This window comes from Galleria mellonella, unplaced genomic scaffold (genome assembly GCF_026898425.1).
Source record: "Galleria mellonella isolate WM207_F2 unplaced genomic scaffold, CSIRO_AGI_GalMel_v1 utg261, whole genome shotgun sequence".
Classification (NCBI taxonomy): Eukaryota; Metazoa; Arthropoda; class Insecta; order Lepidoptera; family Pyralidae; genus Galleria; species Galleria mellonella.
Window position 1 is genome coordinate 1,009,691 of NW_026442057.1, and position 20,630 is coordinate 1,030,320.

Genomic DNA, 20,630 nt, shown 5'->3' on the forward strand with positions numbered 1-20,630 from the left:
GATTTTTAAATTCTTGTATCTATTAGTATTTTAAGACCATTATATATATTTTGGAAATATATTTTTTTTGCTCTACTTGGAGAAGTCAGGTGATAAGTGAACTGAATTCATTTTATCTTGATCAATCATACCTGTCTGGTACCCCACCAGCGTATACTAATAACGCAGGTGAGGTTACCATTCTTTTATAGTACCTTATGTTGAAAAAAAAACCATCCATAACAAAAATAAAAACAAAATTAAATTAAAAAAAAAAACCATCCATAATGTTTAAAAAATAAAAACAAAATTAATCATCTCTTAATAGCAAAAAAAAGATAAAAGTCCATTAAAAAAGATTACATTTAAAAAATATAAAAGAAGTGACTCCATGTATGCCTGTAGCCAACGCGTGCCGTCTCTGGGGCGCGGGTAATTGTACAAATTATAAATTTGTGACCGACTGCTACAGCGGGATTAAATCGCGGCGCACTTGCTGCGCGCTGTAGGATCACCGCAGTGCTCCACTGCCTCCACTCCACCGGCTTTATCTTCAATATTGGGCACTTTAAACGTTCGCTCTATTTACCACAAAGATCTTACTAGTTTAAATCTTAATAGTAACATACAATTTATATAGCAACTAATGGACATCTAATGTTGGCTTAGCTTGAGATATAAAAAATAATGAGCAATATTCCTATATGTATATTTAATTGAATACATATTTAAGGTATTTTTGTTATTTAATATTCTATCAATAAAAATTATATAATAAGATACATTATCTAAAATTCCGAAAAGCTGGAAGCGAATTAAATTTTGCAGCCCCTACAAAAAAACTCATAGCAATTTGTAGCCAGCCAGTGAAAACTCACAATATTAGGCGCTTCTATTTTTGCGGATGATAATTACAACTTTTACCGCGGCGGCATCGGGAGACAGCCCTGCACCATATGTTACGTTTATCTACTGTATACGTTTGTTTATAAAGTCTAACCATTATGTTGCATATTTACAGCCAACGAAAACATTAAAGAACCATAACTAAAAATTAACGTACCTACTTTTGATAACAATAAATTGTCTCCTTCACATACCTATTCACATACATATTTTACCAGAGGGAGAATTTGTACAAAAGTCGTTTGATTGGCTACCTATGTCCCATTCGTGTTTCTACCGTGAAGCAGTTGTGTTTGCATGGATGTTTTAAGGGTGGGATATGGCGTGAATTTACAGGGTACAGAGGAATAACACCTGAGTCCTCAGGAATGGCAACGCATGGTGTGTATCATGGGCGAAACAGTATACTCTGTTATGTCCATGGTACTGCTCATGTCTATAGACGACGGTTACCACTTTTCATCAGGTGGGCCATCAGCTTGTTTGCCATTTTAAGTTGTATAAAAAAACAACATACACATAAAAATAAAATAGGCATAAACAAATACGTAGAGGCATATAAAATGTCTAGATTTTATAGTACACCAGATTTATCTTGTGATTAGATACATTATATTTGATTTAAAAATAACATTTAATAAACTGTCTGCTCTATTTAACAAAACCATGGTTTGTGATGACTCTTACTGGGAAGGATAAAAAGGATTTTTAATAATGGGATCTAACAGCCCAATTACTAGCAATATACCCAATCAGGTCGGTCCACGCGATTCTCCCTGGAAACCATCGTGGTTAATTCCTGTGGAATTCGTCACGATGGGTTACTTGACCTGCTTTCATCGTCACCTATTATCCCTCACTAAGCGCCCCGCGAGCGTATACCCATAGGACGGGCGGGGTTACTATTTCATTCTCAACCATTAAAAAAAGAAGACTTACTGGGATTCAGATGGAGTAACTTTTCGGGTACATCCCTATGCAGATGTAACATCTAGATTTCTAAACATTTGCAGTTCGTTTGGATTTGCCATCTAATTCATTCCCGCCATTTCGGCTATTTTCCCGCGTTTATTATTATCACTATCGACGATTTAACCTGAACCTCATTCCGTTTATAACATCCCCAATCTTATACAAATCAATTCTTTGTTTTACGCAAGTAATCTGCACTACAGTTGAGGGACAATTTTATTTAAATATAAAACAACTAGTTTGCCATTCCATGTTGTATATAATTATATACTTTTATTTGAATTTTCACAACTTTAATCCTAAGTGGTATTTTTTTATTAATTAAATAATGTTAGGGGAGTACTAGTGAAAGATTATCAGGTCATGATGAACTCATGTCTTATTCACCCAAAAATAATGTAACTATTTAGCAAATAAATACAATAATCATTAAAACAAGAACAATTTATTTACATTTTATTGTCCTTTATTTTTTTTAGGATTATGCTTCATTTTATTAGATTTTTTAATTAAACTAGACGAGTCATCATTTAGTTGCTGGAAGAAGGCCTTCGAAGTTTTTAATGATTTATCATTAGCTTCTATACCCTTCTTTGTGTTTCTGTGCTCTGTCACTTTCATTACTTTTCCCTTCTGTCTTTGTAGCTTTTTCTTTTTCCTTCTCTCTCTATTCTTATCTGTTTGTGTCCTCTCCTCTTTACTTATAAACTCTCCTCTATGCTTCTTCTTCACCTCTTCTGGAGCTAATAATGCAGCATCACTTGTAGCAACTGGAGCCACCTCTTCCATTGAGATGGCAGGAGTATTACTAACAATTTTAACTTCTGCCTGTGGTGCTTTTGGTGTGTAATGATAATGACATAGAGCATCTAATTTTGCAAACAATTTTTTCATTGCATCCCTAACTTCAGTGTGACTCTCCAGCTCCTTTTCTTCTTCTACTTCCCCTGAGGCAGACTGCTTCTGCTTCAAGTACTCAGCTTCATACACTTGAGCCAAACTAAGCTTGCTCTTGGACTGATCCAGTACCTCATTTTTTCGGAACGATAACTGGTCATCAACAGGCTTTTCTTTTTTTACAACATCGTCCCAAGCTTTGTCTTTGACTCTACGCCTTATAATATCTTCTAGAGTTACTGTGGTTTGTTCAGTGATGATGGGAGGTGGCCGACTTGTTAAATCAAAGTCCACAACCTCTTCCAATAACGAGTTTTGAGGCCGCTTTGACGCATCTACCTCACCTTTGAGTTGCCATGGAGCTTCTCTTAATGTCTTCTCTTCTAATCTAGTTATAGTTTGTTGTAAACGCTGTTGTCTCTGTTCAAATTCTGACTTTCTTTCATTATCTAATTTTCCATTTACTATTTTCTCTGCTGCTTCATTATCACTTTCGTCATTATCATCATCTGTTGAATCAGCAGCAATCTTTTTACTGTTTTCAACCAGACTACTCTCATCAGATTCAGCATTTGCATCATCATTGATATCATCCTGTTCCTCATCCTGCCCATCAAAAAAATCAGAGTACATCATATCCTTACCACCATCTTCTTCATCCAAATCCTCATCATCAATATCTTCAAACAAATCTATTGACTCTTCATCGCTCTCTGCAGTTTTGTCTTTTTTACCTTTAGAACTGTCTCTCTTTTCTTCATTAATCAAAAAATTTTCCATATCTCTCAGTTTGAAAAAATTATCATCTACGATAGATTGTTTAGTTTTGTTCTTATTAGATTTTAACATCTTTTTTGGCTCTTCAAAATCAGGCTGTTCATTTTCCTCAGTGTCAACAGACTCATGGTCCATTGATTCATTTTCACTGTCATTTTCTATTTTTTCCTCTTTGGAGTCTCGTTGAACCTCCACAGGGAACAACAGGCCATCTTTATTAGACACAACATTAGCTACTTCCCATACAAGTTTCTCACAACATTCAGTATTTTGAAGTTCAATTTGTTGCCACACCTGCTCTTCATCGAAATCTTGAATTATTAATTTTCTTAAGGCACTTTTCTTCTTTCCTTTACTCCTACCTTCTTGCGATTTTGTGAAGTCGTACAAAGATTTCACCAGATTTTTGATGTCCTCTTTCAAATCATCTTGAACTGAAAGAAAATTCACGGGTTTCTGAGTAAAGGTGTTAAATTTGTCGATAAAACTATCCACTTTAGTGGAAGCCATGTCCAATAATTCTTGTAACAAACATGTATTTCGAAATTTTTATTGTTAAAGAAAATTCCACTGTAAATAAATGGAAATAAATGTACACGCGGTTAGGTTAGGTTGACAACATGATTTTGACAATACTTAACATAACATAAAAACATTTTTTTTATTTGACAACTGCAAGGTCTTTAATCTATGGCTACAGTAGCTGACTGACAAAGACCTTAGATTAATTACTATGTGAAAGCAAAGCGATCAAGAGATTTAATAAATCTTAGGTATACTTTTTAACTTAAATAATTTTTCTACATGTCGTGTTTGTTCATACAATAGTAGAGTAATATTACAAATTTTGCTAAACTTATAAAATTAACTAAAATCCATTATATGTATGTTTTGTGTGTTACAAAAATAAGACATGTAAAACTATATTGCACGCTTAATAAGTGTGTCTGCCATTCTACCGGTTTGTGTTCATCGCATACTAGTAAAAATACCATACCACGGGCTATTAAACAAATATTATTGGAAATTTACGGATATTTTTTACATAGTAGCAAAAGACAAAGAGAATTTGTCAAATATTGTGTTTTAGTTAGCACTGAAAAGCACAAAATTTTAAGTCATTATAAAATTGTTTGTTGCGGCTATGTTTGCATGCTTACGTCAAACAAATTGCAAGTAATGGGATGCCCTTAAACTTTTTTTCAGTTTCAGTTTTTGAAAGACAACAATTCATCAGAATTCTTGTTCAATAGTTTGAATGACAAAATATATAAACTCTATTTTTATGCCCTGAATTATGTATTGCAAATAGTCAAGAAACTAAACACCATATGTCAAGGAGATTACACAATAGTCCACACAGCATTCAAAGCCATTTCTGAAGTATATACCTACATACTTTTTAAGTTGTTATATGAAAGGAAATTATTCGAAAACCACAAATCCACTTTCCATTGATCCGAAATCCATCGTGAACTTTTTGCTCTTAAATGATATTTACTTAGGCATTAACATGAGCTCTGAAATCGATCGCTTATCGATAGACGTGAGTTTAAAACCTGAAATCCAATCATTTCTTCAAAGAATGCAAACATTTCTCATTGAACATTATACTTAATTAAAGACACGTTTCCCAATAAGCAATATTTTCAAAGATTTACAATATTGGATACACAGCATGTAGTTTACAACAATTTTGCATTAATTTTAAAGATTGCGAAGAATTTTCCCAACATAATGGATGTAAACAACATTAAAAAAAATGATGACGAACTTCAACAAATTAAATTTGATAAAAATCTAAGAGATTTGTTAGAATCAGGAGTAAATAGCACCACCAGCACAATTTTGAGAGTAGACAAATTTTGGGGGACTGTTGGAAAAATTCAGACCGCGAATAAGGCTACAAACTATCCAAATATTACAAATATCGTAAAAGCTTTATTATGTTTGCCCATGTCAAATGCTTCGTGCGAAAAAATATTCTCTCAATCGAAACAAAAATAAGGAATAGGTTCCTAAAACAACATGTTTCAGCTACGAGTATAATTATCACAAAAGAGGAGATATAGGAAGACTGTTTCTTCTTTAAACCAACTAAAAACATGTTCAAAAAGATGTACTTGAAAATTAAAAACAAAATTTCGGGGCAAATATGGATACATAGAGTAAATATTTTTGTATATTAAAGAAATTTCATTGAATTCGATGTGTATATTTTTTCATTTCCTTGTAGGCATATTTTTGGCAATTTTCACGGCAAGTGTGGCATATTTTAACCCAATCTGTGGCACATTCGCTATTAATGAAATGGTCACACTGGACTGATGCCAACTCTTATAATGTTACTTGTTACATACTCTGTGTTTGTCATTTAAATATTTCTTTCTTTTTATGATTTCTTTTTATTTTTGTTCCTTCTGATTTATTCAATTTTTTAATTAATTTGTATTTAAAATGAATAGTCAGATAAAGAGACACTACACTATTTAGTTTAGTAACGTTAATATAATCGTTGAGATCGAAAAATTCAAGAAAATCCTAATCGTACAAGACACAAGGTAAGAGCGTCACAGGATTTCTTACTACATAACTGTATATGACATTAATTTTACATCTGACCGAGCACAGTTATCCCGCAGATACGATATTGACGGCATTTACTTGATTTTTCTCGCGTACTCAAGTAAACTCGAGTTCAACGTTCCTTGATTTCGAAACAAAATCATCCAAAAAGTGAAAGGTGTTTGATCTTGTTTTGTAAGACAACTTCTGACTTTGAAAGTGCGTATACTTGTTGATACAACACTATAAACTAGATCTAAGTTACTCCAACTATGTAATACAAATGTTTCCTTTATTTTACTTCAATATTAAGTTTGTCAATTATTTTATAAGTACTTACATTGTTACTTTTGTACGTATAAAAATATAAACAATAAGTTTTGTACTTACGAAAAGTTATTAATAAATTATTAACTTGTTACTTGGGTTAGTAAATTGCAAAGTAATTTGTTTAGATAATTAACAATAATTAGTAATATAAAGTAGTCTAATATTTGAATTATAGAAACTCAAATAATATGAAACAGTGTAGCTGTAATGTTTAATTTTACTATTTTAACATTGTTCATTAATATATATAAAAAAATTACATTTAAATGTAAAACCTGTTTTTTAATTCCCATCAAGGTACCTATTATTATACAGTGCTGTTGGTACATGTATAGTTGGTTAGTTTGGTTGAAAATTTAATTTTTTTTTTTAGTTTTTAGCAGATGATATAATTTTTTTGCAGACCCTATTAGTGAATACTATCACTAGTTTTAAGTAATTAATTACACTAATTAACATACTGTGTAAATCTTCTCTCTTTATAATAATTAGAGTATTGAAAAAACAAAATATTAAGTTTATTTAGAAAATTATAGAACTGTTTACAAATCTGTAAGGTTACTCTTGAAATAAATTCTAAAAATAGAATTATATTGGAATTGAAATGTTTCATGGACTTGAATTGCAATACCAGTGATGTAATGTGTTTCTTTTTATACCACTGAGGTGGCAAACAAGCATACGGCCCACCTGATGGTAAGTGGTTACCGTAGCCTATGAACACCTGCAATACCAGAGGTATTACATGCGCGTTGCCGACCCTGAAGAAACCTCATTACCCCCCTTTTGAAGAACCCCATGCAGTAGTCTAACTAGTGATGTAATGTTTCCATCTTAGGTTTCCATACTGTTCTGACAGATGCTTATTAGTACAACTTGTCAATGCAAACTATTTTAAACAGATCTCAATGTTTACTTCATTCCTATCTGTTGCTTCATGAGTGCGGTACAAAATTGTCATCTACATTAGATTGGATGAATAGATTTATTAGATTCAAGAGTAAGCCTGCTAATTTCTAATGATACGCTGCCACTGTACTTTAAAGTCATCATCTTCTCAGCCTTTAACAGTCCACTGTTGAACATAAGCCTCCTCCTAGGGGGGTTTTTCCAGTAGTTGCTACGCTTGGCTGGCGGTACGGCAATCACAGTCAGGCTTTACAGATGTTTTAAGAGAGACACAGCTGCCCATTTCTCACCCTCCCTTAGTCGGCTTTTATAACACCCACAGGGAAGGAAGGGGTGGTCTATTCTATGCCTGAACCAAACGGCTAACTTACTTTATTTCTTCTTACTTACATATTTGGAAGTGCTTACAACTAAACCAGAAAACATTACTTGTATCTGTATGTTAATTTCATTAAATTGTATCTTTCATTCTAGCATAATATATACTCAATATGGATGGGCAAGACCAGATGGAGATGAAGTTCAGTGGTGGCGGAGAAGTTGGTGGATTGGAATTGTGTATTGTCTGTGGTGACCGTGCTTCCGGGAGGCACTATGGTGCTATCAGTTGTGAAGGTATGTTTATACCATTACTGTTCCATTGATGGAAATAGTTTTTTTTTTTTTATGTCATACACATTTCTGTATAAATCAGATGTTGTGTTTTAGAAGTAGAAAAACATTTATTTAGTATTTCTATACAACTTAGAATGGCAAACAAGCTGACGGCCCACCTGATGGAAAGTGGTAACTGTCGCCTATAGATATGAGCAGTACCATAACTACACACATACACGGTATATCAGTACACACACATACTATTTCGCCCAATATAACCCCCATGCGTTGCCATTCTTGAGGACTCAGGTGTTATTCCTCTGTACCCTGTAAATTCACGCCATATCCCACAGAAACACAGCCATGCAAACAAACTGCTTCACGGTAGAAACACGAATAGGACAGAGAGGTGCCCAAGCAAATGACTTTTGTACAAAGTCTCCCTCTGGTTCACATAGGATTACCAAATAGAAATAACTTTTATTGTTTTTTTGACATTTTATTTTTATTTTGAATTAAGGTTTACTCTAATTCATAAAGTCTTTTTAAACCTGATATGGTACATTGCTAGCAATGGAACTGTTAGACCCCATTGCTCTCAATCCTTTTCCCCCCATATGAACCTTGTTAGGGTTTTGTAAAGCACATATATAGTCATTAAAAAGACTGCGGCAAAGTTATGGGACATATTCTCTCGCAGCCTAAACTTCCAAATCTCTGCATTGTATACCAAGCCACATTTATACTTTGGTGTTGCTAATTTAGTAAATGATAACTGAAAATCTAATTCTCAGGCTGCAAAGGCTTCTTCAAACGTTCAATCCGCAAGAAACTAGGCTACCAGTGTCGGGGCAGCATGAACTGTGAGGTGACGAAGCACCACCGCAATCGATGCCAGTACTGCCGCCTTCAGAAGTGCTTAGCGTGCGGCATGCGGAGCGACTGTGAGTACCTTTACTGCTTATAAAATTTACCCATCTTCGTGGCACAGTGGTTTTTTAAATGAGAGAAAAATAGAATTGTGACCCCACCTACATTAGCGGCATATGCTTTCTAGGCACTAGTTATGGGATGAGAGAAGATGAACTTAGGTCAGTTGACCCATGGTTTTGATATTTTTTTTATTTATGGTTTATCCAAACTGATATTAAAAATATAAAAAAGATTTATTTTTTGTGACAACTACTAGCACCGACTCCTATTACCGATCCCGTTAATTTTCATTAATTACCACGATTGTTTCTAGAAGGTTCACGTGATAATTAAACATTACTAACAATCCCCTCCCCCTTCTTATAAGAAGGCTTAATGTATATACATATTGACAACTTCTGTAGTGCGGGCATATTTGTTTGTATAAATTAAGTTTCTAGTCTTTTTTTTTTTTTTTAAGATAACTTCACGGCTTTGGATACCTCCTTTTAATTATATTCAGATGTTTGTTCTTGATTTCAAAATAATTTTAAAACTTTTCAATAAAACACGCATATTCACTGTCACATATTCCATTTATGAGATGTTAAAAAATATTTTTGATTTTTAACCAACTTCAAAAAAAAAGGAGGTTCTCTATTCAATGGTATTTTTTCATAGTTTAATCCGAGTATACTGTTTAGGTATATTGTTTAAAAATATACACAGTTTATCACGCTATACGTTTTTAATGTCGGCAACAGGCTGACAATTCGGGTTTTGAGGGTAGGTACACGTTTACAATTATATTTCACATTAGTGATTTACCCACAAACATCACACTGACAGTTATAAACCGATTTGGAAAATTCAATTTTTTTTTTTATCTAAAAAGATTCAAGAAAGATCAAATTGGTCACAAGAAAATTTGAAAAAAAAATCGACTCAGTAATAAAGTACAATAGTAAAGTAAACTATTTAAATTAAAATAAGTGATTTTGCCACGTTTGAGTTGCGTGTGTTTTTGTGGTGCAAAATCTTAAATAATGACAGTTCTTTTAGCGGCAAATTTAATTTAGTTTTATTAAAATTGTCACGGGGTATCAGTATGGTATACTCTATTATTATTAGTTCTGTATATACATAAATTTATCTCACAATTTGTGGTGCAAAATCTGAAATAATGACAGTTCTTTTAGCGGCAAATTTAATTTAGTTTTATTAAAATTGTCACGGGGTATCAGTATGGTATACTCTATTATTATTAGTTCTGTATATACATAAATTTATCTCACAATTTGTGGTGCAAAATCTGAAATAATGACAGTTCTTTTAGCGGCAAATTTAATTTAGTTTTATTAAAATTGTCACGGGGTATCAGTATGGTATACTCTATTATTATTAGTTCTGTATATACATAAATTTATCTCACAATTGCGATAGATATGTCGCACAACCGCGAACATCCGATGAGCAGTAATTCTTGCACTCTGCCGCCAGCGGTCCAGCACGAGCGGAAGCCCATAGTGGACAAGGTGAAGGGCGAACAGCGGGAGGGGCAGCTGCACGACCGCCAGACCGCCTACTCCAAACTCCTCGGGCTCGGACAGTCGCAAACTACACAGGTGCGCTCATACGACACGATTCATCAAAAAAGAATAGGCCACCCCTTCCTATCCCGTGTTGTCGTAAGAAGCGACTAAGGGAGAGCGAGGGATGGGCAGTAACAATGATTTTTAGAATTTTTGTCTCATTATCTGTACGTTTGTGCGCGTTAATCTCAGAAATGTGTGTTATAATATAATTGACCAGACAGAATTGGCTGAAACTTTATGAAAGTATTAGATACGTAATTATCATTTAAGTATAACAATACAAGACTGGATTCATGAAGATTTCCAATGGAAATGATATATGAGAACTACATAGTTAAAGGCAGGCAATGCCGCAGGAAACGGCTAGTAATATAATATGTGTATCACGTAGATCAATCCGAGTATGTATGTGTATGTATGTATATGTATGTATATGTGTATATATATATGTATATATATATATGTGTATGTATGTATGTATGTATATGAAAGAAGAGCAGAATATCGTCAGACGCGTTCGGCATGAAGGAATGTTAACAAAAGAGATTGTTAGATTATGTATTTTGTTTTTGTATTTTTGTTTTTTTATTTGTCTTTTTTTATTTTTATTCTTTTGTCTCTTTTGCTGTGTATTACGTGTATGTTTTTTTTTATTGTAATTTGTGTGCGCCAAATAAATTGCTATCTATCTATCTATCTATCTAGTAATATAATATGTGTATCACGCAGATCTCGAAAGCAGCAGCGCGTTGTGGCTTTCAACAAGGGGAATCCAGGTGAGTAACGCTGTTTGGTTGGCCAATCGTTACAAATTCACCAGCATTTTTAAAATACTTAGAATGGTAAACAACCTGACACCTGATGGAAAGTGGTAACCACCGCCTATACATCTGCTCCTCATGTGTGGACATTCCTAGGGAGTATATTATGCCTCCATACCCTGTAATTTCACTGTCATATTTCATTCTTTGGGGCTTCGGGGCTTGGTTGTCTTTTGTACAAAGTCTCCCTCTGGTATCAGCAGGAATCTAGGAATTATACTCAAAGATACCACCATACCAAATTTCATCAAAATCCATCCAAATTTTTACAAATATACATATCTAAACTGGCTGCCCTCCCCGTCGTCGCATGGATGTACTAATGAAAAAAATTTGAACAAATCTTACCTTAGCAGTTCCTTTTTATATGGAGACTTTAATCCAATTTTTTCATTTTTTCATATGATTTTTCAAATATTTTCTTTCATACAAACCTTGTCATGACAGTTACAAATTTAACAAAAAAAGAATTAACCAAATAGGTGCAATCGATCTGAAGTGTTGTGTTTGCATTCGATATATAGATTCGACAATTGATATACAGATATTACCGATATGTCTGATATTATATATTTTAGTAGTAGCCTGCCAAGGATATAAGGAACGGCTCAGAGATATTTGGAGTCGGGTTAAATACTTTAACTATAATTTTGTATGTTAGCACATTAGTTTTATAACATTTATTTGGTTTTTGCTGTCATAATGTTATAATTATTTTTAATAAATAAATAAATATATATTATTATACTATGATATTTATATATTATATTATTATATATATATATATATATAAAATTTTAAAGCCATTTTTAATTTATATTACAAAAGGTATTATAATTGTGTACCATTGTTTTATGTAGTTATGTCTTTATTCCCTTGAAGTGGTATAACTTAAGCAGCTAGTACAGAACTATAATTTCCCATAGTGCCGCCGTATTTAAACCCTGGCAACGCTAACGACATAGAGGGCGCCCGTCGGCAACACCTCATGCTTCAGACGCAGCTCGCGAAGAACCTCTTCAAAATGGGACAGTTTGGTGAGTATTAAAGCTGAAGTGGTTGATATATCCTTAAGTATATTAAGAGTGTTCAAACCGTTATAATATTTTGATTCACGAGCAAAGCATTTTTTAATCGACTTTAAAAAGATGGTAAACTTCAATTTAATTGTATTTTTTTAATACTTGTGTTAAGGCAGTATCTGTGGTATGTCTTTGCTTTAATGTAGAAATAAAAATATACAATTTGATATCTCAAAATTCCGTCAGTTTTAGATGGGTTTGGAAAATTCTCATTTTATCTAAAAGGATATACTTACAGATTGGTTTTCATAGAAGTTTTATCAAAATCGATTCAGTGGTTTAGTTTTTGAATCAAAATAACTGGTTTTGCTTCAATTGAAATTGTTCTTTTTTTGCATACAATTTTCATTATTTAAATAATCGATTAGAAACATTCCAAAATGTTCAATTGTTTTTGAAAATGTCCATATAATGGCGACATTGTCACACTTTATTAATAATGCAATTACAATGTGAGAGTTCGAATAATATTTGTAAAAAAAAAATTAAAAACATATACCCATTACAATTTCAGTAACGACTAAATATTTGCACAGTTTCTCTTAGACATTCTCCCTCTGTAATTTTCATCACGTTTATCTGAAAATCACCTACATTCTTGCAAAATAAATTCAGTCTATTACGTTAAGCGCACATTCCTGTGGACTCAGGTGTTATTCCTCTGTACCCAGTAAATTCACTGCCATATCCCACCCTTCAAACCGAAACACAGCCATGCAAACACAACTGCTTCACGGTAGAAACACGAATGGGACGACCTAAGCAATCGACTTTTGTACAAAGTCTCCCTCTGGTAAACTCATTTTTAAACGACTTACAAAACGAGCCCTTCAGTTTGTCTGAATTTTTTCTCCAGTCTCCCTCTGGTAAACACATGTTTATTATTGGCAGGTGCTATAAACGACTACATACAGGCGTACACGGGCGCCACACCGCCCGACGTACAGATGTCAGCGCTGCACAGCGCCGCCGCCGAGACACAGCAGAATGAGCGTGAGTCGATTGAAACTAAATTTATATTTTTGTGGAACTAAATCTCCTTTTTTATGGAACTAAATTTACTTTTTGTGGAACTAAATTTACTTTTTGTGGAACTTAATTTACTTTTTGTGGAACTAAATTTTCTTTTTGTGGAACTAAATTTACTTTTTTATGGAACAATTTTTTTTTTGTGTATTCAATTTACTTTTTGTAAAATAATATTTACTTGTAGCAATATTATTAGAACAGAGAATGTCAAAAATTTTTATTTTGAAATTTATGTTGGTTTTAATTGGCTATTACCATTCTAGTGATTTTAGTTGTAAGCTTTTTTTTTTTTTAATTAATAATAACAATAATAAATGATTGCTTCATTCGCTGTTGTATATATCCACTTCTTTATCCATTTTTGTTTTGTGTAAACGAAACAAAACATATACGTTTTACATTATTTTTATGCAACTTAGAATGACAAACAAGCTGACGGCCCATCTGATGGAAAGTGCTAACAGACGCCTATAGATATGAGTACTATCATGGCCGTAACAGAGTACTGTTTCGCCCATGATCCCCCCATGTGTTGCCATTCTTGAGGACTCAGGTGTTATTCCTCTGTACCCAGTAAATCCACGCCATATCCCACCCTTCCAACCGAAACACAGCCATGCAAACGCAACTGCTTCACGCTAGAAACACGAATGGGACAGAGGTGCCCAAGCAAATAATATTTGTTCAAAGTCTTCCTCTGTTAAACTCTCCTTACGTGATGGGTCATATTCGGCGGGTCGCATTAATAGATATTCTCGTGATCGAAGATACACTGAATTACAACTGTGAAGCAGTTGACTTGGATATGGCGTGAATTTACAGGGTACAGAGGAATAACACCTGAGTCCTCAGGAATGGCAACGCATGGGGGGTATCATGAGCGAAACAGTATACTCTGTTATGTCCGTGGTACTGCTCATGTCTATAGGCGAAGGTTACCACTTTCCATCAGGTGGGCCGTCAGCTCGTTAGCCATTCTAAGTTGTATAAAAAAAAATGTGACTACGTTGGTGGTTGGTGACGTTGTGTGGTGTGCAGCGGCGGCGACGCTGGAGTGCCCGCTGCTGAGCACGGCGGCGTCGCAGCGGCTGGCGCTGCAGCTGCCGGCGGCGGCGCCGGCGCACCTGCGGCTGCACGCGGCGTGCGAGGCGGCCGCGCGCCTGCTGGCCGCCTGCGTGCGCTGGCTGCTGGCCGTGCCCGCCGCGCACCACCTGCCGTCAGTACCACTAAATACAGGATTATAATATTCAATTGATATCAAATTTGTTGGCGCGGTTTTAAAGATGTAGTGGAGTATAGATTGCTAAAATGTCCAATAGTCTAATTGCTAGCAATATGTCCTATCAGGTTGAGTTCAACTCGGTTCCTCCTGATAAGTATTGTTTTTTTTTTTTGATGGATAAAAATGGTATGGTAACCCCGCCTGCGCTAACGGGATACGCTGGCGGAGCACCAGTGAAGGGTGATAGGTGAGGATGGAAAGGCAGGTCAGTTAGCCCATCGTGACGAATTCAACGATAAATTAGTCACGATGGTTTCCAGGGGGAACCGCGTGGAGGTCGATTTGATAGGGTGTACTGATAACATACCTAACTTCAGGCTGCAGCTGAAAATCAATGCTTTGCTTTAAGCAAAACCATCACTGAGCTGTAGCCTATTTGGGTCACTGCGACACACATGGCGAAACCATATTGTATCTTTTGTTGTATATTTTGATAAGTGTAAATAATTTGATTATATTGATTGAAACTCATTTGTAAATTTACGTGTGTCATAAATGGTTCAAATAAAAAGTTTATGTATTTATCTTATGTATAGCAATGGGGACTAACCTCATCGTTAGTCCCTATTGCTATAGATTTTTTTACTAAATATATATATATATATATATATATATATATATATATATATATATATATATATTGCACTAAAACATATAGTAACAACAATAAGTTAATAACAATGTTAATACATACATACATATCTGTTACGCTTTCCATTAGGGTAGGCAGAAACAATGGAACGCCAAATGCTTCGATTCAAACAAGCCTCTACCGCTTCTTCCACATTCATCAATCTTTTCATACACGCTCGTCGGTAATGAGTACTTTTAGTTTGGCCCTTCTTCAGCACGTCGCCTATTTGGTCGACATACGTCCGTCTAGGGCGGCGAACTTATCATTAAAAGAGATTTCTTCCAGTCAACCTAACACAGGGACACTACCAGAGGGAGACTTTGTACAAAAGTCGATTGTTTGGGTATCTCTGTCCCATTCGTGTTTCAACCGTGAAGCAGTTGTGGTTGCATGGTTGTGTTTCGGTTTGAAGGGTGTGACATGGCGTGAATTTACAGGGTATAGAGAAATAAAACCTGAGTCCTCGGAAATAGCGACGCATGGTGTATATCATGGGCGAACAGTATACTCTGTTATGTCCATGGTACTGCTCATGTCTATAGGCGACGTTTACCACTTTCCATCAGGTGAGCTGTCAGCTTGTTTGCCATTGTAAATTGTATAAAAAAAAAAAACAGTGGCATAGCAAGTAGTGAGTGGACAGTAGTGGTGCAAGACAGAGATTAAAATAATGTAACGTGTACTGTGGCTGCGGCAGCGCGGAGGTGCAGGCGGCGCTGCTGCGCAAGTGCTGGCCGGAGCTGCTGGTGCTGGCGCTGGCGCGGCACGGCGCCGCGCTGTCGCTGGGCGCGCTGCTGCCGCGCATGCACGCGCTGCTGCTGGCCGAGCTGCGCCGCCGCGCGCAGCTCGGCCGGCGGCAGCCCGAGCCGCGCGCGGACCACGACGCCGCCGAGGTACACAATACAGAATAGAGGAGGCAAAGTGCTCCACCACCTTATAACATATGACCAGAGGGAGACTGTACAAAACTCGATTGCTTGGCTACCTCTGTCCCATTCGTGTTTCTACAGTGAAACAGTTTTTTTTTTTTTAATGAGTGAGAATATGGTCGACCTAATTGGGTATATTGCTAGCAATGGGATTCTCGGTCTCCATTACTAACAATCCCTTTCCCCCCCTGTCATTCAAGGTTATCAATATATAGGCTACTCATACATACGCCTACATAATTATTATATAATATAATTATAATAAATACAAACATAGACGGGGGGAAAGGGATTGTTAGTAATGGAGACTGAAAATCTCATTGCTAGCAATATACCTAACCAGGTCGACCTCCACGCGATTCCCCGTGGAAACTATCATGGTTAATTCCTGATGAATTCATCATGACGGGCTAACTGACCTGTTTTCATTCTCATCTATCACCCTTCACTGGTACTCCGCCAGCGTATCCCGTTAGCGCAGGCGGGGTTACCATACCATTTTCACCCATTAAAAAATAACCCCAAGGGGAGAGCTATGTTCATCAGTGAACAGTTAACGGGTGATGAGATGTTAGTGACGATGGTACCTCTGTTCAGATCACGATAGCGGACTACTCGGACGAGCGGCTGGGCGAGATCAGCGGGTCGCTGGCGCGGCTGCAGCAGTTCCTCGCCACCATGGAGCAGCTGCGCGTGTCCGAGCGCGAGCACGCCTACCTGCGAGCGCTCTGCCTGTTCTCACCAGGTACTACATTTATTAATTTTTTTTTTTTTTTAATTATATATATATGCTGGTATAGGTATGCATATTAGTATGCTATACAAAAAAATTTATTTATGTATAATATGTATACTGTTGGTGTGTCTAATTTAAAATAAATAAATAAATATAAATAATTAATTTACTTATGTTTATTTAAGGATAAGCAAGCTGAGGTTGAAGTATCTAGCCATCGGCTAGTTATAGTGCATAATTTCCTCTAAAATACAGTTGGTAAATGATAATGGCATGAATGCAATGCAATGAGTCCGGTCAATAGTTTCTGATATCATCGCAAATATACAGACAGACGTGGCGGGGCCAGTCTGACCGTTTGTGGTAGATTAATGCCATTTTTACTTTAAAAAAAGATGTCCTATAAAAAAAAAGCCCGCCTGCGTCAACGATATACGCTGACAGGCCACCAGTGAAGCCCATCGTGGTGAGTACACCTGGAATTCGGCACGATGGTTTTCAGGGGAGACCGCGTGGAGGTCGACCTGACAAGGTATATTGCTAGCAACGGGACCGGTAGTCCCGCATTACCAACAATCCTTTTCCCCCTTTATACGTGTTTGCGTCCATCACCTACGTAATGTTTGCCATAAAATAAAATCGATGTGATACAAACCCGTGTATGCTCCACTTGTCCGTGTACTTAGCTAATATAATATGTCCCACAGAAGGGGGAAAGGGATTGTTAGTAATGATAGGTTATATTGCTAGCCCCATTGCTAGCAATATATATATATATATATATATATATATATATATATATATATATATATATATATATATATATATATATATATATATATATATATATATATATATTTGCTGTATTTCGGTTTGAAGGGTGGGATATGGCGTGAATTTACAGGGTACAGAGGAATAAAATCTGAGTCCTCAGAAATGGCAACGCATGGGGGTATCATGGGCGAAACAGTATACTCTGTTATGTCCATGGTACTGCTCATGTCTATAGGCGACGGTTACCACTTTCCATCAGATGGGCCGTCAGCTCATTAGCCATTCTAAGTTATATAAAAAAAAATATACCCTATCAGGTCTACCTCCACGTGGTTCTCCCTGGGAACCATCATGGTTAATTCTTGTTGAATTCGTCACGATGGGCTAACTGACCTACTTCATCGTCACCTACCATCCCTCACTGGTGCCCCGCCGGTATATACCGATAGTGAAGGTGTTGTTATCATTCCATTATCATCCATTAAAAACAAAATGTCCCACAGATGGCGCACCAGACTTCCTCACCAGGAAACTGCAAGACTACCAAGTGAAAGCACTACGCTCCCTAAAATTGATCTGCCAGCCGGACGACGAGAGGCTGGCCACGCTGCTCCTCCAGCTGCCAGTGCTGAGGACCTTCACGGGCGCCTTCCTCGAGGACGTGTTCTTCGTGGGCTTCCTGGGTGACGTGTGCATTGACGACGCTATACCCCACATGTTAATGGCTGAGCGTTAACGTAAGGTTTTTTTTTATTTTAATCCAGTTAAAATGCAATAGCAACCCGTCTGTACTATCAGTATACCCTGGTGGTACGCCAGGAAGTTGGAGTCAGTTCAGTTGTCCCATCATGACAAACTCGAGGAAAGTTAACTACGATAGTTTCGAGGTGGGGATTGCGTGGTGGTCGACCTAACAGTATATATTAGGGCTAACTCCCCATCCGCGTATACTGATAGCATTGGTGAGACGTGTATTTCGTTGTATCTTTTAAAAAATGCTGTCAATTCCAAAAATAATCAGAGAAATCTGAGCGAAATCGGGGATGTCGTTTAATATACACACAAGACAGTTGAATTAAGAACCTGGGCCTTTTTAAAATGTGTTGCAAATTATACTGTATAATATTTTCATATAAAATCAGTGATTAAGGTAAAATAGAATTGAATAGAAGTAATCTTTAATCAAATAGACTTGTTTCCCAGTTAAAAAAATTAAAATTTTATTAATTTTTTAATTAAAAAAAAATATTTTAAAAAGATTGCATTACCATTTGTTGCTAAACTGAGTCAGATCAGTATTTTGGGTACTAGTTCTTTTTATTAATCTTTTTTTTTTTAAGATTTTTAACTGCTAGGTTCTGAACAAGATTTGCAACTTTGCATTTGTGTGGATACTTTGACCATATATAATTAACATTATAAATATAATAAATATAGAAATAACACCTGAGTCCTCAGGAATGACAACGCATGAGCGAAACAGTATACTCTGTTATGTCCATGATCATTATGCTACTGCTCATGTCTATAGGCGACGGTTACCACTTTCCATCAGGTGGGCCGTCAGCTTGTTTGCCATTCTAAGTTGTATAAAAAATATAAATAAATAAGTTACTTATCAGTGATATAATTCTATTAAACATTATCATATCAGCTGTTACCTGTCAACTGCTGAACATAGGTCTCTCCCTAAAGTAGGTTTTGCTAGTACAGTAAAAGCTCTTTATTCACGCTTCCTATATTCGAGGTTAAAGATTTCTATATTCGCGGTTCTAATCGTTGCATATTAATAAAGGGGATTAAGTATCCCTTATAAACGCGGTGGCAAATAGACTAATAAAAAAGTAAAACAGACCTTAATACAACTATGCTTAAAGTATGTTGTCAAATGCCATTGCCGCTGTATAAGTGATTCGGCTTTCTATATATAGATTGGATTGATATCGTTGTTGGATTCAAGAGTTATCCTACTGTTTGTTTGTGTGTTTATTTATTATTATTGTTGTTTTTTTTTTAATTTTGACTTTAATTGAACCAAATTTAATTGCTTTCTACTTGTATACTATTTTTTTTTTTATTGTTTTTGTTTCTTTTCTTCTTGTTTTGTGCGCGTCGCATGCTTCAATGATTAAATTATTTCTTTCTTTATTCACGGTATATTTACGGAGGTATACACCGCGAATAAAGAACTTTTACTGTAATTGCCTAGTTATACTTTGGTGATGTTTTAGTAATAATAGAAATTAATTTTGTTACAGGTATCAGGAACTGATAGTTCGTAAATAATTTTAGATTTATTTTTATATTGTACCTTTAAGTGCCTTTTAATTAAAAGATGGACTTCCAATTTTATTATTTTAATATATATAGTAATAATTTTTTTAATGTTATATATATATATATATATATATATATATATATATATATATATATATATATATATATATATATATATATATATATATATATATATATATATATATATATATATATATATATATATGTCTCGTGTCACGGTGTTTGTGGTCGCACTCCGAAACGGCTCGACCGATAATTATGAAATTTTTTATGTATATTTGTTTATGAAAATGTATACGAGGTTTGTCCGGAAAGTACGTATAAAAGTTTTTTAAAAATTTTATTTTACAATTATTCAGGTAAATCATTTTTATCCCCTTCAAAGTACTCCCCTGTGACATAATGCACTTGTGCCAACGCCGTTTCCACTGTGAGAAGGCTCCTTGAAAGTCCTCTGGTTGTAGGTTTCTCAGCTGCCCCGTCGTAGCTTTTTTTATCTCATTTATGTCCCCGTGTTCGGTCACCGTAATGGAATTTTTACTCAAAAACTCACGGACAACAAGAGAGGTGTGGGCAGGGGCATTGTCGTGGTGAAGAATCCAACGC

General features: G+C 35.6%; 2 protein-coding genes across 2 annotated transcripts; one reads left to right on the top strand and one right to left on the bottom strand.

Moving 5' to 3' along the window:
• Positions 1–2,285: 2,285 nt before the first annotated feature.
• On the bottom strand, positions 2,286–4,156 carry LOC113513635 (U3 small nucleolar ribonucleoprotein protein MPP10). Its single transcript, XM_026897624.3, has one exon. The coding sequence runs from the start codon at positions 4,039–4,041 to the stop codon at positions 2,314–2,316; it is 1,728 nt and encodes a 575-aa protein (XP_026753425.3). The 5' UTR covers positions 4,042–4,156; the 3' UTR covers positions 2,286–2,313.
• Positions 4,157–5,861: 1,705 nt separating this feature from the next.
• LOC113513636 (nuclear receptor subfamily 2 group C member 2-like) lies at positions 5,862–20,148 on the top strand. The gene is made up of 13 exons (XM_052895017.1): positions 5,862–6,092; positions 7,810–7,950; positions 8,727–8,876; positions 10,288–10,469; positions 10,831–10,850; positions 11,169–11,215; positions 12,187–12,297; positions 13,234–13,335; positions 14,410–14,587; positions 15,985–16,180; positions 16,814–16,961; positions 18,230–18,463; positions 19,985–20,148. Exons 2-12 carry the CDS (start codon positions 7,827–7,829, stop codon positions 18,460–18,462), a joined length of 1,491 nt encoding a protein of 496 aa, XP_052750977.1. The 5' UTR covers positions 5,862–6,092; positions 7,810–7,826; the 3' UTR covers position 18,463; positions 19,985–20,148.
• Positions 20,149–20,630: the final 482 nt, after the last annotated feature.

Bases quoted from the DNA above. Each gene is read 5' to 3' on its own strand.
- LOC113513635 (XM_026897624.3), bottom strand. From the start codon at position 4,041: ATGGCTTCCACTAAAGTGGATAGTTTTATCGACAAATTTAACACCTTT.
- LOC113513636 (XM_052895017.1), top strand. From the start codon at position 7,827: ATGGATGGGCAAGACCAGATGGAGATGAAGTTCAGTGGTGGCGGAGAA. The intron at 10,851-11,168 runs GTATGTATGTAT...TGTATCACGCAG, and splicing joins ATCAATCCGAGTATGTATGT to ATCTCGAAAGCAGCAGCGCG. The intron at 11,216-12,186 runs GTGAGTAACGCT...AATTTCCCATAG, and splicing joins TTTCAACAAGGGGAATCCAG to TGCCGCCGTATTTAAACCCT.